Source organism: Lynx rufus, unplaced genomic scaffold (genome assembly GCF_022079265.1).
Source record: "Lynx rufus isolate CCGP_SWC_20201006 ecotype Redwood Valley unplaced genomic scaffold, mLynRuf1.p SCAF_3, whole genome shotgun sequence".
NCBI classification, from domain to species: Eukaryota; Metazoa; Chordata; class Mammalia; order Carnivora; family Felidae; genus Lynx; species Lynx rufus.
Genome location: NW_025814845.1, coordinates 53,253,447 through 53,271,980, shown reverse-complemented (window position 1 = coordinate 53,271,980; position 18,534 = coordinate 53,253,447). Strand labels below are relative to the sequence as shown.

Sequence of the window (18,534 nt, the reverse complement as noted above, 5' to 3'; positions counted from 1 at the left end):
ATGGGGGGTGAGAGGGTTGTAAAATGAGAAACAGTAGTAAAAGCAAAGCTAGAGTTTTATTTACAAAGTTCAGTGCAAAGGGGCATCTGGGTGGCTCAGTCAGTTAAGCGTCCAACTTTGGCACAGGTCATGATCTCATGGTTCCTGAGTTCTGGCCCTGTATCAGGTTCTGCACTGACAGTATGGAGCCTGCTTGGGATTCTTTCTGTCTCCCTCTCTTTACCCATACCTGCATGCACGTACTTGCACTCTCTCAAAATAAATAAATATACTTTAAAAAAAAAAAAAAACCTTCAACAAAGTTTAGTGAGTAGCTCTCTGTGATGATCAATTTTATGTGTCAACTTAATGGGGCCACAGGGAGCCCAGATATTTGGGCAACATTATACTAGGTCTGTGAGGGTATTTCTGGATGAGGCTAACATTTAAACTGGTAGACTGAATAAAGCAGATTGCCCTTTCTAATGTGAATGTGCCTTATCCAATTAGTTGAAAGCCTAAATAGAACAAAAAGGCTTCCTCTTCCAGGGAGTCAGGGACAATTCATACAACCTGAATGCCTTGGAGCTGAGGCATCAGTTGTTTTTTTTCTTCCCTCACACTCAAACTGAAGCGTTGGTTGTTCTTGGGTCTCAAGCTTGCTGGCCTTCAGATTAAAACTAAACCATTGGTTATCCTGAGTCTCAGTTTGACCTCTACATGTCCTGGAACTTGTCAGTCTTTATAATTGCATGAGCCAATTCTTCATAATGAATTCTCTCTCTCTCCAAATATATATAAATATATTTTTATTATATATAAATAAATTTATATATATAACATTAATTTTTACAATATATATAATTCATATTTTATATCTAATTTAATATATATTAAGATATATGTTATATATATAAAATATTGGTTCTGTTTCTCTGGAGAAGAGAGAATAATAATATAATCTGCTCCTAGGATTCAAAATTTTTTGAAGACTTAACAGAGCAATGAGATTCTAATTTGGATTTAGTATTGTTAGTATGATTATGATTAGGATAGTTACATCAAACAGTTTACTAAGGAATTTTTTATATGTACACACACACACACACACACACACACATATATACATATAGAGAGATTTATTATACCTATTGGTTTATGAGGTTTTACAGTCAGACAAGTCCCAAGATCTGCAGGATAAATTGGCAAATTGGAGATCCAGCATAGCTGATAATTTAATTCCAGTCTGAGACTGGAGAAGGCCTAAGAACCAGGAGAGCTGATAGTGTTTTAGCTTGAAAGCTGTCAGTTACCAGACTCAGGAAAAGTAAATGTTTTAGTTCCAGTGTGAGGACAGGAAAAAGGCTGATGTCACAGTTCAAAGATTGTCAGGCAAGAAGCATTCTCTCTTAGTTGGGGGAGGGTCAGTCTTTTTGTTTTATTCAGGCTTTCAACTTTAAGAAGGGCAATTTGCTTTATTCAATATACCAATTTAAATATTAATGTCATCCAAAAACACCCTCACAGAAATACTCAGAATGATATTTCAGCAAATATCTGGTCATCTCATGCTACACTCAAGTTGATCAATAAAGTTAACCATCATAGCTCCTAAGCAAGATGGAGTAACAGGAAAAAAATTGAGCCCTGTGATTTCCAGATGACTGCCTTGAAGGAATCCCCAGGCCACAAAGAGATAAGAGCAGACATCCAAAAACAAAACAAAATGAAACAAAACAAAACAAAACAAAAACAAGGCATGCGAAGAAGCAGACAAAAGAAACCATAATAAAAAATTTATTCAATTGAAAACTACCTAGAACTAACATGATGTTAGAATTAGCAAATGATGGCCTTAAAACAATCATTTTAACTGTATTCAATATGCTGAAGAAATTGAGATAACAAAAGTATAATCATTTCCAAAATGATATTCTGGAGATGAAAACTATGTCTGAGATAAAAAAGCAATAAGTGGCATTAACATCGACTCCACATTGCAGAAGAAAAGGTCAATGACTATGAAGGCGTAGCAATAGATGTTATTTAAAATGAAACACAGGGGTGCTTGGGTGGCTCGGTCAGTTAAACATCGGACTGTTGATTTCAGCTCAAGTCATGATCTCATGGTTTGTGAGACAGAGCCTTGGATGGGACTCTGTGATGAAGGCATGGAGCCTTCTTGGGAGTCTTTCTCTCCCTCTCTCTCTGCCCCTCCCCTGCTCATGCTTTCCGTTTCTCAAAATAAATAAATAAAATGAAACACGAGGAGAGAAAAGAATTTTTTTAAAATGAATAAAGCATCAGTGAGCTATGAATAACTTTACGTGGCCTGAGGTTTCAGAAGGAAGAACGAGAGAAATAATGACTATAAACCCATAATTCCAAGAAGATCAATAAATCTAAAACATGCACGCACACACACACACACACACACACACACACACACATGCACACATACTCCCTGTGAAAATAACCATACCAAGGCATATCATCATTCAATTGCTCAAAACCAGTGATAGAAAAAAAGAAAATCATAGTCACAAGGATATAAGGCCCAGCATAGAGAATATAGTCCATGATATTTTAATAGCATTGTACAGTGATAGCTGTAGCTACATTTGTGGGGAGCATAGATAAGTACAGAGAAGTTGAATCATTATGTTGTATACCTGCAAATAATGTAACATTGTGTGTCAACTATACTCAAAAAAAAAATTAAAAAAGAAAATCTTAGAAGCAGACCAAAAAAGCAGAGGTGTTATGTACAGAAGAACAAAGGTAAGAAAGATGATGGATTTCCTACAAGGAAAAATGAGGTACAACTGAAGTGTAATGATGAGTGTTAGATTTATCTTGCCCTAACTATCCAATCTATAAGATAGATATATCTTATAATCAGATAATTCTTAGCATATTTCTGTAAAATCTGATTTCCAGTTCTAAGATGTGCTGTTTCATTTCTTTCCAAGGCTTCCAGTAAAGACCTTTGTCCTGCTTGTCACTGAGCCAGTTGCTGCTCTTGCAATCTACAGCTTTACACCCACAAAAATGCCCTTTGTATTTAGATCTCTGAACACTGAGTGTGTTAAAGGCCAATTTCACTCTGTATCAACTAACAGTGTCTTAAGAATAACATTAGTTACTCAACTTCTAATTTTTATCTCCTTTATTTTCCCAAGACTGGATTGTCAGAAAATAGCAATATCTTAAGAATTTGTACAACCTGGTATAAAAATGACTTCCCCGAACGACATCATGAGAAAAAACCTGAAGGTGATTCATGGCTGTCCCATGGTCTATGCATTTACAAACAACTGGGAAAAGATTGAACAGTTCCACAGCAGACCCGATGACATCGTGATAGCCACTTACCCCAAATCAGGTGAGTTTTATAGCCTGACAAATACATATCTGACTTTAGCCTTTGTTTCCTGAAAATCAGCTTCTCTACAAAATCATTATCATCCTAAAGGTGCCTGGGTGGTTCAGTCGGTTAAGTGTCAACTCTTGGTTTTGACTCAGGTCATGATCTTGTGGTTTGTGGGTTTGAACCCTGCATCAGGCTCCATGCTGACAGTGCAGAGACTGCTTGGGATTCTCTCTCCCTCTCTCTCTGCCCCTCCCCTGCTTGTACTCTCTCTCTCTCAAAGTAAATAAACTGTAAAAAATAAATGAATGAAATCATTATCATCCTAAATAAAATTATTATTCCTGTCAGTCAGTCTGGCCATCGGCTTTGAGTATATTTTGGATGAGCATTTGGGGCGCAGAAAGAAGAATTAAGTTTCTAATAGAATGCATGAAGATGGCAAACTCCCTGTAGGTACTTTTCCTCTCCAGATTCAATAATAGTTATACAAAATGTTGCCTTTCAACGCAGGTACCACTTGGGTTAGTGAAATTGTGGACATGGTTGTAAATAATGGAGATGTTGAAAAATGTAAGCGGGATTTTATAACAGTTAAAGTTCCAATGTTGGAAATGGCCGTCCCTGGACTAAGAACTTCAGGTAATTTTAAACCAGCTGGGAATTATATTTTGGTAGTATTATTTATACAACACATTAAATATTATATTTGCAATTTCCATTCAAAGAAAATGGAGTCAATTTGGTGCCATAAAATGGAAGTTTGCAAGCAGTACAATCACCAATACATATAGAGAAACTGTAGTTTAATACATTGCATATCCAGGTATGATAGCCTAAGATGAAAGAATTATGTTGTAGAAAACAACTAAAAATTTGGTTGATAACATAAAAAATGTTCCTTATCTTTTTTTTACTTTTGTTGTATAGAATCTTATAGATTGGATTAATAAGCTCATAATTTAGGATATTGCTGTAGTTAAATAAGTAAAGTACCAATGCCTCTCAAACACAAAATTTATTATTAATACAATTCATTCTCATTTCACAAATATTTTTTGAGTGCTCTAAAGAATTATGCACTGTGCTATGGGCTATAAAATGATTAGTAAATTCAATGCCCTATTCCCAAGGAGTTTATAGTAATATTGTTATTAAAAAAGTAAATAATAATATGTGAATATTATTAGGCTCATGTATCCAAAGAATAGGGCTCTATAAAAGAGAGTTTATTTTAGCTCAGATATTTAGGGAACTCTACTTTGAAATGAGACATAAAGTCATGCACATAGTTGGAAAAAACACATTTCAGGTGATGAAATAGTAGGTATGAAGTCCTAGATGCAGAAAAGACCTTGGCACAGTCCAGGGATTAAACAACAATGAAAGGGGGAAAGAAGCACTTGCAGTTTTCAAGAAATGCTCAGTGATCTAAGAGAGGATCAGGAGTATGATGTCCTGTGGGCAAGTGAGAAGGGCTTAAGAAGTGAGACCTAGCTCTCCAATGCTGCTGGAAACCTGGGGTAGAAAGACAGAAGTATGGTGGTGAATGTTTATATCAATTTAAAGAGCAGAATCCAAATTCTCTATCCTACCAGAGTTAGTTACTTCCACAAGCAGAGAAGAACCAATAGGGAAGGTGTCATTCCTTCTGTGTGGTTGCCTGAAGTCAGAGCAAATGCTGAATCTTGGTGCTAAAAGAGTTATTCTGGGATAAGCAAACAAAGTGAGTTCAAGAGTGAGATCAGACTCCAAAGCCGTAAAGAAGTATGAAATGTAAAAGCAATAGAATCAGAATAATCAGGGTGGGAGACTCAGGTATGACTAATGGCAGATGGGGGTTAAGAGTAGGGAGTGAAGCCTTGTAGCATCACCAGAGAGTGAGTAGGTGAGGTTCAGCAGGTAATAGAGGGTAAAATGACACTCAGATGGACTCTGGAGCCTGAATATGAATATGTGTAATGTCATTACGTATTCCCCACATTCACATTTGTGCAATAAAGGGTTCATTTGAAGGACCTTACGTGGTAAAACAATTACAACCTAGAGGTTGAGAAATCTTTTAAGGAAGTTAGGCAGGGAAGAGGAACAACAGCTATGGGAAAAACTTCATAAGAGAAACAAACGTAAGAGTTCATGTCATGGGCATTGAGGAATAATGAGTTATGGAAGATTATGATTTCTCATTTCTATATGCTTTGTAAGGTGACTGTCACTATCAGGTCAGTATTAGCATAATGAAATACTTGGTGACTTTTGTAGGTGTATAACTAATGTTTCCAGATAAAATTCAAGATACCAAATTTAATCTGAAATTCAGATAAATAGCTCTTTTATTTAGCATAAGTATATACCAAATATTAGATGGAGGATACTTACACTAAAAGATGTCTGTTGTTTACATGAAATTCAAATTTAACTAAGATTCTTGATCTTTGTTTCCTAAATTGGCCAACCCTATCCACATTAAAATTAAGAGATTCTTCCTAATACAACTATGTGCTATACATTTTTCTCTACAGAACATTCATTGGTAAACAAAGCAAACTAGATCTCTGCTCTTGTGGGATCTCCATTAGAGTGTGTGTGTTTGGGGTGGGAATGAGGAAGAGGCATGGGAACTGACAATAAATAAATAGACAAGTAATAAACTATGAAACAAAAATAAACCTTACACAGAACATTTTAAAAGGATGTTTTAATAGAGATGCAGTGGCTTTTTAGCATATGTAATAACTTTTTGTAAACAACTGAAGCATAAGATTGTTTTGAATAAGTCAGCTGCAATTTTGAGCAGGTGTGCCTTGTATGCAAAAGGTGGGAAGATAATGTAGGATTAACAGGTAATCTAGAGGTTAGACTGGGTATAAGTAATACTGTGAAAAAATGCAAAGGACTTTTTTATTGGATATGAAACCTGAAGGAGGAGACAACAATAATTGAGATTTTAAGTGTTGGTGACTGAACAGGAAATAGCATCATTAACAGATATATCTAGGATATGGTAAAGCCACTGAGTGCATTAAAAGAATAGTAAGTTAAAAGTATAGGCCCAGCCTTTCCTAGTCTATGTCAGGAATTCTCTGAGTGTGCCTTTACCCCAGAAGTGACTTCAGACTGACCAAAGTCGCTTAAGTAGTGAGATACAGGGTGCTGAGATCTTCCTAGCTCTGAATATACAAAATAAATGGATATTTTCCATCTCAGGGAAATTCACATACCCCTTATACAAAGACTTGAAGCCAGGTTTCCCACATATTAGTTGTATGACTTTAGTGAGTCCAGCTAACACCTAAAAATTACACAACATTTTCATTTTGCATATATATATACATATGACACATAAAGGAAATAATAAAAACGTAGGTGCAACAGCAGATGCTCTACAGAAATAACATTGTCTAAACCATAATAGCTGATGTGAGAATTACTAGTTATTGATATCTCTTTGAGATACAGAAAATATTTTTGTAATTATTTATAATAATGCAAGGTATGATAAAACTCCAAATTGCTAAATCCAATACTATTACCCCTCGTTTTGGAGGTGGAAAAAATGAAACATAGAGACTAACATACTTTCAAATGTCTCATGATGAGTTCAGCGACAGACTTAGGATTCCAACACCTCAGAACTATGCCTTTAACCATGATGCAATATTGCCTCTTAGAATCCAGATAAATAAAATCTGTGATTGGTTTAAAATCTAGCAGCATTATATACTGCTCAAAAATATTTTAACAGGTTGTAGAAAATCAGGAAATGCAGGCTCCTTGAAGACTTTAATGTATCTCTATACCAAACTAAATTTTCCCAGGAATAGAACAATTAGAGAAGAATCCCTCACCCCGGCTTGTGAAGACACATCTACCAATTGATCTCCTTCCTAAGTCTTTCTGGGAGAACAACTGCAAGGTATATTCCACATTGCAAGCCAAAATTTTTTAATTAATTAATTAATTAATTAATTAATGTATTTATTTATTCTTGAGAGAGACAGAGATGGTGTGAGTGGGGGAGGGAAAGAGAGAGAGGGAGAGAGAGAATCCCATGTAGGCTCCACGCTATCAGCACAGAGCCTGATGTGGGGCTCAAACTCACGAAACTGTGAGATCATGGCTTGAGTCAAAACCAAGAGTCGGTCACTTAACTGACTGAGCCTCCCAGGTTCCCCTGCAAGTCAATTTTTTAATGTGACCTTATTGTTTTAATCATACAAATAGTGATTGCTCAAATGTTTTGTTTACTTGTCACTATGAGAACTGAGCTACATAAGAAAGTGGTTAAATAAAAAATACATATATTTCAATCTAAACCTGTGTATTCAAGTTTGCCAAAGGCAGGTAGCAACAGGATCCCCATCTCAGGACAGTATTGCTACTGTTATTCCCCAGCGGTCTCTAGATGTTCTGGCCTACTCCCAAAACTCAACATAAAGATGTCAGTTCTTATTTGATTATTTGGTAAAATTCTCCAGTAAAACATTTGTGCCTGAATATTTGATTCTGGGGAAGTTTTAAATTTGAAATTCAATTTCTTCAATAATTGTGGGGCTATTCTGAGTATCTATTTCAACCTCACTGATTTTTACTGGTTTGTGATGTGTGAGGAATTCTAAGTTGCTGAGTTTTGTAATGAAAAGTGTTTTATAATTCTCTTCTTATTCTTTCTTTGAACAGACTATGTTTTTATAGCTACTTTATTTTTAGAGCAATTGTAGGTTCACAGCAAAATTGAGTGGAAGGGAAAGAGACTTCCCATATATCCCTTGCCCCTACACATGCATAGCTACATAGTTTCAACAGCTCCCGCCAGAGTGGGACATTTGTTACAACTGATGAACCTACATTGATGCATCATTATCACCTAAAGTTCATAGTTTACATTAGGGTTCACTCTTGGTGTTGTACATTCTATGGATTGGGACAAAGGTATGATGACATACATATATATACCATTATAGTATCATATGGGGTAGTTTCACTGCCCTAAAAACCTTCCATACACCACCTGTTCATCCCCTTCTCCTCCCAACCTGGCAACAACTGATCTTTTTTATTGCCTCCATGGTTTTACCTTTTCTAAAATGTCATATAGTCAGAATCATACAGTTTGTAGCTTTTCCACATTGTATTCTTTCACTTAGTAATATGCATTTAAGGTTCTTCCATATCTTTTTATGGCTTGATAGCTCATTTCATTTTAGTGCCAAATAATATTCCATCGTCTGGATATACTCCAGTTCGCTCATTCACCTACTAAAAGACATATTGGTTCCTTCCACATTTTGGTAATTATGAATACAGCTGCTATGTGTATCCACTTGCAGGTTTTTGTGTGGGCCTTATTTTTCAACTTTGGGTAGATACCATGTAGTGCAATTGCTAGCTTGCAGGTAAGAGTATTGTTTAGCTTTATAAGACACTGCCGAAGTGTCTTCCAAAGTAACGGTACCATTTTTCAATCCCACCAGCAATGAATGAGAGTTCCTGTCACTGACTCCACATCCTCATCGGGATTTGGTGTCAGCTTTCTGGATATTGGTCATTCTAATAAGTATGGAGTGATATCTCATTGTCACTTTAATTTTCATTTCCCTGATGACATATGATGTGTAACATCTTTTCATACTCTTATAATTTTAATGGCTGTAAGATTTGTTGTGATACAGCCTGTTTTTTTCCTTAATATTAGTTGTGTCTTCTCTTTTTTATTAGCCTTGCTAGATATTTATTAATTTTGTGATTTTTAAAAAGAACCAGCTTTTTGTTTCATTAATTTGCCCTAGTGTTTTCCTGTTATTAATTTCCATGGATTTCAAATCCATGTGGATTCCTTCTTTTTTTTTTTTTTTTCCTGCAGATGATTTATATGGCTCGAAATGCCAAGGACGTTGCAGTTTCGTACTACCATTTTGACTTAATGAATAATTTGCAACCTGTTCCTGGCACCTGGCAAGAATACCTGGAGAAGTTCATGACTGGAAATGGTAGGTAGGCTTGGGCTTGAAATTAATACATAATTTTTTTTATTTTTAATAATACTAATAACCATTACTGGTATGGCTTTTCTTATCAAAACACTTTTCAAAGTCAGTAACAAGTATATTTAAATAGCATTTAAAAAACTTAGATCAACTATATCTAATATCACACTATGACATCAATAAATAGATTTGGTGTTTTACATTGGCTTGATGAAAATTTTCTCCAATGTCTTTTCAGTTGTTAGAAATCCATTCTCATTTCCTGCTTATGATAGAAATTGCTTAACATGCCCATATCTTTAGTTAGATCTGGTATACATAAATAGTACTTAGACAAATAATTAATATGAGTACTTAGTAGGATAGTTTTCTTCCATTCGAGGCTAAGTAAAACCCACTGGAGCTCAAAGCACTTTCATTTGAAATTTACATTTACTTTGTACTTTCTATTTTTAAAATCTAATTGTACATTCATAATTATTTATTTTTTTAATTGGCCTTATATATTCAGTTCCCTTGATTACTAAATTCCACAAAACATTTGTACAATTTGGCTTATTGTTTAGAAACAAATCTTTAATTTGATGAATGCTTGTGGTAATAGACTGTTTTTTCTGGTATTAGTGGCCTATGGTTCCTGGTTTAATCATGTTAAGAGCTGGTGGAAGAAAAAGGAAGAACACCCAATACTTTTCTTGCACTATGAAGATATGAAAGAGGTAAATAGAAATTCATTCTGGGGGGCGCCTGGGTGGCGCAGTCGGTTAAGCGTCCGACTTCAGCCAGGTCACGATCTCGCGGTCCGGGAGTTCGAGCCCCGCGTCAGGCTCTGGGCGGATGGCTCGGAGCCTGGAGCCTGTTTCCGATTCTGTGTCTCCCTGTCTCTCTGCCCCTCCCCCGTTCATGCTCTGTCTCTCTCTGTCCCAAAAATAAATAAAAAATGTTGAAAAAAAATTAAAAAGAAAAAAGAAATTCATTCTGGATAATTCCCCCACTACATCCAAAGGGTTGGGGCCAAGGGGTAATATATATTTTCAACTTAATCTATAGACTAAAAAACTCTTATGATTATTTTGCCTCTTCTCCATGCCTGCTTACTCAAATCTTTCTAAGATCATTAGTGACTTCTAGTGGTGAATCCATGACATTTTTATCTTCTCATACTTTTTCACCATTGTGTTTATTTTGAGCACCTTTTCTTTTTGAAATTCTTTCCTACATTTAACAAGTTATCATACTCTTCTGGTTTTCCTGTGGATCTCTATCACTTAATTTTGTTTTGTTTTGTTTTGTTTTTTAAGCTGCTTGCTACATTTTGGTGATCATACCCATGCCCACTGTTGCCAAAATATTTATGTGCTAATGACCCCCCAAAACCCCATTTTAACTTCCACCCTAATTCAGATGCATGCTTTAATTAAAATGACCCTCAAATTTAACACATTCAAAACTAAACTCATTTTGCTTCTCTCTCTCTCCAACGCGTAAGCCTTTTCTCCTTTTATTCTCTCTTTGGTTAATGATGTCATTTGTCCATTAATTTTCAAGTTTGAAAATACATTGTCTTCATTGGCTTCCATATAGTGGGTATGGTTCCACTCTATTGTGAGCATCTCATTGGTTCATATGACCTATCTATTATAACTCTGAAATGTACCCTTCTCCTTTACTCTCTTACTATATCCCTCTTAGTTTGGAGACTCATAAGCATTCATGTAGTCTCCTGTATGAACTACTATTACTTCAAATACTTCATAGTTCCAGCCCTATTCTGAGGCTATTTTACTTAAATTAGGCAAACACACACACACACACACACACACACACACACACACACCTGAGAAATATGTGGAAACCAAGTCTCTCTATTTGAAAAAGCCTAGACATAAAAATGAGGATACATTTTAGCCTTTCAGATTCATAATGGAAAGTACAATATCTATCATTTTCATGGCTGCATTCACAGTACATAATATAGCACCTTACATATACAGAGGGACTCATAGGATAACTTGTATGGATAATTGATTATTTGAATGAATAAATAAATGAATGAGCAGTAATAACAAGCTTTTTAGAGACAAAAATTTTACTTGTTATAACAGAAATCCTGCCCCATGTAAAATTTCCCATGATCCAAGTATTTCTGAAAATGCCTCAGGGTACTTCTCACATTTTAACCAAAAGAGTCCTTTGAATTTTTCTGCTCTGCCCAGGCTCCCATCTTCCATCACATCTGTTTGCAGCCCATAGAGAATTCATGGTCTAAGCTTTACTATTGTCCACTTACACAGGGCTTGAGGCAATTTATTTCAATTTGCTGGTAATATGCAGCTGTGAAACTGAAGTGGTCTTATGAAAACACTTTTAAAAAGTGACACTATCCCATGAATGTTTGATTAGCCAGAGTTAAGTCATGAATTCATAAGAGAGAAAATTGTCCTTCTGTTCTATCTTTCTTCACTTCCTAGACCCAGCGTAGCCCTTAATAACTTTATGAAAGGATCAATTTTAGCTTCTGAATATAGTCCTTTTTCTCCATAGGGATGGGGAAGTACATTTTCTGGGCTGGGCTGGTATCCAAATTCTGAGTCTGACAGTATGTTGTCCTCTACATGACATTTTTGTGTTAACCATGTATCTCCTTATTTAGCTAAAATGTGTTATTCAAACCCACTTGTTCATACTGATTTATGGTCCGACCCAATCAGCTTTATAAGCATATCTTATATCTTATATGAATATAAGCATATTTTTAATTCCACTCAAACGTGCTACAATCATAGTACTGATAGATGATCTTTTTCTCCTGTCATACCAGTCATTTTTAGACAATGTTATATGAAGAAGTTTATTCTATCAACAATAGAACAAAATTATAATTGCATATCAGTAATAAAATTCAGAGAGAGGTCCAGTAATTTACATCAGGTTTATGAGCATCTGCATAAATTCTTAACCAATGAGGTGAAAGAGTAATACAGCAGAAGGAGATTCTGTAGGAGCCAGCACCCCACTTTCACTTGTACTGCGCTATAAACTAAGATGCTCATTGATATTTAGGCAGTGGCTAGATTATTCTCCAAACACTTTGAATCCCTAATAGAAACTGTTTTCTATTTGTCCATCTGTGGTTTTCCTAGCACCACTATTAACTTTTCTTTTGGCCCTGTTTCCATTATCATCATTTCTGACCTTTTACTTCTTCCAAGCATCCCTTAATTAGTCATCTCTTTCTGCTCTCATTGTCTGACATATAAAACATTGCCAGACCTTCCCTTGTAGGGAACTCCCTGCCAAAATGTACGTATGTGTGTACATGAACACACATACAGTTAATGACATATTATTAAATGCTGTTGCTTCCCTGCATAAGAGATAAAGTACAAATCCTTCAGCAGGACATCCAAGGACTTTCTCAGTTTTACCCCAATTTATCTTTCCAGTTTTAAAACCCTCCTCACTCCCATGAACAACTCAGACCAAACTTCAACCTCTTTCCTTTTTTTTCTTCCTTCAACATATTATGAGACCCTATACCCCCAAGAGTTTTGACTGTTTTCTCTACTGGAAATGCACTCTCCAACATCTCAGCAGACCACACGTCATGGTAAATTCTGGCTCCCTTTTTCAACTCAGCTTAGCTATCACCTTCTCAAAGTATTTCTAGACATACCCATATAGAGTTTAGTTTAGCTCCCTTAAATTTACATATATTAAATTTATGTCATTAGAATCCGGAAAGTGATCTGTTTATCAAATTTTGTTCTTTTTATCCTCACTTATTCATGAATAACTTAAGTTTTGATATCTTTGCGCTTTCATGGGAGTTTATTTTTGATAATTTATATCCAAGCAAGGTTGAAGGTATAAAGACTCTAAGGCAAACATACTTGAAGTTGTTCATGAATTTATTATTTTTGTTTTTAAATATTGTTATTAAAAACAAGAAAGGATGGGGTGTCTGGGAGGCTCAGTCAAGAGTTGGACTTCGGCTTAGGTCATGATCTCACATTTTGTGGGTTCGAGCCCCCTGTCAGGCTCTGCGCTGACAGCTCACAGCCTGTAGCCTGCTTCAGATTCTGTCTCCCTTTCTCTCTGCCCCTCCCCAGCTCACTCTCTCTCTCAAAAATAAATAAACATTAAAAATTTTTTTAAATAAAAATAAAAACAGGAAAGGAATTTCGATTAAGAACAAATAAATAAAGCCAGGAAGAATAAAAAATACTACTGGGTCCCTAAACTTTCGCTGTTCAAATCTGATTACAACTTGACTTAAAATAGCTGCTTTTTTTCCTCCATATATTGTTGCTATTTAGCCAAGCTTTGTTCTTATTTTACTTTTGATATAAACGAATATAATATGAAATTTAGAATAAACAAAATATTTCTAGCCTATTTTTCCCAAACATAAATTATTGATTTTTTCATTTTCATGATTAATTTAAAAAAACATTGATGACCCAACAAAATATGGATTGAATATTCAGAACCAAGACTTAAGAAAACAAATTATAAATATTACAGTTTTCACATTATGTTAATGATCTGTTTGTTTACCATTTTCTTGGGTATGTCTCTCTTTACCCACTGATAGAATCCAAAGCAGGAAGTCAAGAAGATTATGAGATTTCTAGAGAAGAATTTGAATGATGAGGTCTTGGATAAGATCATCCATCACACCTCATTTGAAATGATGAAAGACAACCCTCTGGTGAATTACACACATATACCAAGTACAGTGATGGATCACAGCAAATCCTCTTTTATGCGTAAAGGTAAGTATTTTGCTGAATTGAATTTCCCTTTTCACTTTCTTATGAATTACTCTGAAATGAGGATTAACTTTGTGATCTCTAACAAGTTACTTAGCCAGTTTGGGCACCAATTTCTTTATCTGTAATATAAGGACATTAAAAATACCTGCCACAAAAATTTGCTGAACTAGATTAGAAATTACCAGAGGAAATAATGCTTATAAACCTGTTATCTGAATACCTTGGGTATTTGATGTGTATTTCTTCTCCTATTTACTCTGCTACTAAATGGGACTAGTTTTGTCAGTTCTCATGTGAGTCATTCCAAAATTTTTATTCTTAAATCTTGAATCTTTACCTAAATAGGCATAGGCCTCCCTCTCTTCCTCAGTAATTGGTTAACGTCACTCAATACAGAACCATCCACCCCATATCACTTAGAAAACGGAGGTCACTTTGTTAAGGATCCACCAGGAGAAAGGACTTTTTTTTACCCTATGGGAAGATTCTGTTCCCTAAAAATACCATCTGAATTATAGGAAACATGGAATCTAAATTTAAATTAAAAAGATGACAAGAGAGGAATATGGCATTCACTATTGATTCCAATGAAGCAAATCTTTTAGCTTGTGGCTTCTTGTACAGGATTTGTGTCAAAAGATGTTTTATTAGTGATAAAAATAATGCATTTAACAAATTATTAACAAACAAATTTGAGAAGTTTTCCACCTAATAACGTCACCTTCTATTTTCAATATTCTTTATTGAAGTGGGAGGAAAAGGGGTAAAATCACAGTTAGTGTGCTAGGAAGTAAACACAACCCTAAAATGTACTGTGCATATGAACATGTGGCTGAAAACCCTTGATTTTCAAAGACTTACATGGTTAAATTGTTTTCTAAAACATTTTTCTCTATTAGTTATTAAAATAGCAAATAGTGGGGGCGCCTGGGTGGCGCAGTCGGTTAAGCGTCCGACTTCAGCCAGGTCACGATCTCGCGGTCCGGGAGTTCGAGCCCCGCGTCGGGCTCTGGGCTGATGGCTCAGAGCCTGGAGCCTGTTTCCGATTCTGTGTCTCCCTCTCTCTCTGCCCCTCCCCCGTTCATGCTCTGTCTCTCTCTGTCCCAAAAATAAATAAACGTTGAAAAAAAAAAATTAAAAAAAAAATAGCAAATAGTGTTGGTGTTTTCAAATTATTTTTTATTTTCAAAAGCATTACATTTAACTTTTCAAACCTAACCTCTAGAAAGTAAAATTTTCATTATAAGTGGTGTCTAAACAAAGACTCGTGCACACATACACACATTTTGCTGGCAGAAAGGAAAAAAAAATCCGAAAAAAATACTCCTTTACTAAATAAGGCAAATTGTCATTTTGTCGGATTATCTGAAAGTAACTTCCAAGAGAGTTTTATTCCCAGCCATATGAAAATTGGTACCACCTCATGATATCTCGTTAGGGTATTGAGGTAAATGAAATAAGTTCCATAACTGGATTCTATGTTTCTCCAACTTCAAACAGAAAAGAGTGCATGCTGGTCTAATGGGAGAGTCAGTCTTTACATCTTCTCTGGAAGTGGTAAAAAAAAAAAAAAACATATTCTTTGAGGGCAGATTGATCTGGTGTTTATCCAGGTTATTCCACTCCCTGAATCTATGACTTTGAATACATTGAATCAATCTGCCAAAGGTCTGGCTACATCACTGAAAATATGGAGAAAGTAACAAGCTCTGTGTCATAAATTTTGGGGGATGGATTATGGTAAATGACATGTAAACATTTGGAATGTTTTTTCTGACCATAAATAATACATTAAAAAGTAACAAGTCTTATTAGTCTAAATAGTTTATCCACTTATTCATTCATGCACTCAAGAGACACTTAAAGAATCCTTATTTATTCATTCATTTGCATATAGGAAACACTCTTCGTGAACACCTGAATGCAGCATGTATTCTCTAGAACATGCTTGGATGAATGACACATGCATCTGCTTTAAGAGGCTTATAATGCAATGCAAGAAGCATGCATGTAAATGGATGTTAAACAGGGTTCAGATTGATGTATAAACAAAGGGCCAGGTGCACTCAGTCTTGAAGGATGCCATGTTGTCTAAGTCAAGGTCATAATTTAGTTACACAATAGTAAAAGTAGTATGGAGAGGATAGATGATCTACAATGTTCATACTTATGTCCCAAATCGCAATAAAACAGAAAAATCTGGGCTTCCACCAGCATTTATGTTGTCAAAAAAATTTATACTTCCCTTACTCTTGTGAAGCAAATGTGTTTATGTATATTATATAATTAATACTCAAAATACAAGATCATTGGAATACTTTATATATAACTATTGTTTAATCCGTGCTTTTTATTTTTAATGGCATCTTTACAGATGTACTGTTCCAAATATACACTACTCTTGCATTTCAAAGAGCTCTTAACCCTAGAGAGCATAGTGAGTGAACATAGAACACAAAGTATAATAACCAGGGAAAAACCTTGTTTACGGGGATGTTTTTCAATAAAAGGATTTGAAATCTTCATCAAGTCATCATGAGTTAGTGTAGCTTGCAATTCAATAGGACATACTTCATATTTTATAAAATAGCAAAAGTAGATGTTTATCTCCAAGCACATTTGTAGTACATTAATAATTTATTTATTTTGGGGGGCGCCTGGGTGACTCAGTCGATTAAGCGTCTGACTCCAGCTCAGGTCATGATCTCACAGTTTGTGAGATCAAGCCCAGTGTCAGGCTCTGTGCTGACAGCTTGGAGCCTGGAGCCTGCTTCAGAATATGTGACCCCCTCTGTCTCTACCCCTCCCCTGCTCGTGCTCTTTCTCTGTCTCTCAAAAACGTTAAACTTTTAAAAAATTTTAAAAATTAATTTATTTTCCAAATAAATATTTATAAGCATCCAAGTATAAGACATAAATGTAAATTTGTATCCCAAAAGTTTTGTAAAAATGGTTCAGAGATGTTATATATTTGATTTTAAATGCTATTCTTTTCATCTAAACTTCAAATACAGTATAAGTCTAATGAACTCAGGGAAAGCAGGGATCCTCCAGGTGTCATCCCATCTTCATTTATAAATTCATGGGAAATTATACTTATCAACTTTCTAGTACATGGATTGTTTTTGCTGATGACCAGTCCTTTGTATAGTTTCCAAAACTAATTCATGAGATAAAATCTGCCCTGACCATTGATCCAATGCCCAGTAGTAACCTTATGACCCATGACAAACAGAAACACTAAAAGAATCTCATTCGGGAAACTATTGTACAGCCTGTAAATTTAGACAAGAAAATTAATCATTTTCAGAATGTATCTTTAAAAGTCAATCAAAACCACAATGAGATATCACCTTACACCTGTTGGAATGGCTAGTATCAAAAAGACAAGAAATAACAAGTGCTGACGAGGATGTGGAAAAAAGGGAACACCTTGTACACTGTTGTTGGGATGTAAATTGTAGCCACTGCAGAAAACAGTGTGGAGGTTAAAATTAAAAATAAAATTAAAAATATAACCACCATATATTTGAGAAGATATATGCACCCCTATGTTCATTTCACCATTATTTACAATAGCTAAGATATAGAAGCAGTGTAAGTGTTCAGCAATAGAGGAAGGGATAAAGGAGATGTGGTTTATACATACAATGGAATTCTACTTGCCATAAAAAATAAAATAAAACCTTGCCATTTGCAACAACATGGATGGACCTAGAAGGTATTATGCTAAGTGCAACAAGTCAGACAGAGAAAGACAAATACCGTACAATTTCACTTATTGTGAAATTAAAAAAAAAATTAAAACAAAGCAGAAACAGACTCATAAATAAAAGAACAAACTGATGGTTGCCAGAGGGGAGGGGAGTGGGGGAATAGGCGAAATAAATGAAGGGGATTAAGAGGAACAAACTTCTGGTTATGAAATAAATAAGTGACAGGGATGCAGAGTACAACATAGGGAATGTGAATTATATTGTAATAACATGATAACTTCATTTATCATGTTGATCATTTCTTAATGGATAGAAATGTCGAACCACTATATTGTACACTGAAACGAGTCTAATATTCGATGTCAATTATACTTCAAAAAAATTCAGGCTCTGTTTAGTTATAAGCCACCTTTTTAGATGGAAGGAATTACCGATAAAAGAGAACTGACATTTTAAAGTATTCAAATACAAGGAAAGTCTTTCTTTTCTAACCTTTTCTTTTAGTATACATTAGTTTTTCCCTCATACTGGAAATATATTACTCCTTCATGTTTTCTTATTTATTTTTAGGGACTACAGGTGACTGGAAGAATTACTTCACAGTGGCCCAAAATGAGAAATTTGATGCCATTTACAAGAAGGAAATGTCTGGAACTGCACTTCAGTTCCGCACAGAGATTTAAAGAGCCTACACTGCCAATCTG

At 35.2% G+C, this 18,534-nt stretch overlaps 1 protein-coding gene across 1 annotated transcript; it reads left to right on the top strand.

Moving 5' to 3' along the window:
* The first annotated feature begins 3,216 nt into the window (after positions 1-3,216).
* On the top strand, positions 3,217-18,513 carry LOC124520935 (sulfotransferase 1B1). The gene is made up of 7 exons (XM_047092074.1): positions 3,217-3,364; positions 3,863-3,991; positions 7,168-7,265; positions 9,213-9,339; positions 9,961-10,055; positions 13,934-14,114; positions 18,401-18,513. The coding sequence occupies exons 1-7, from the start codon at positions 3,217-3,219 to the stop codon at positions 18,511-18,513; spliced, it is 891 nt and encodes a 296-aa protein (XP_046948030.1).
* Positions 18,514-18,534: the final 21 nt, after the last annotated feature.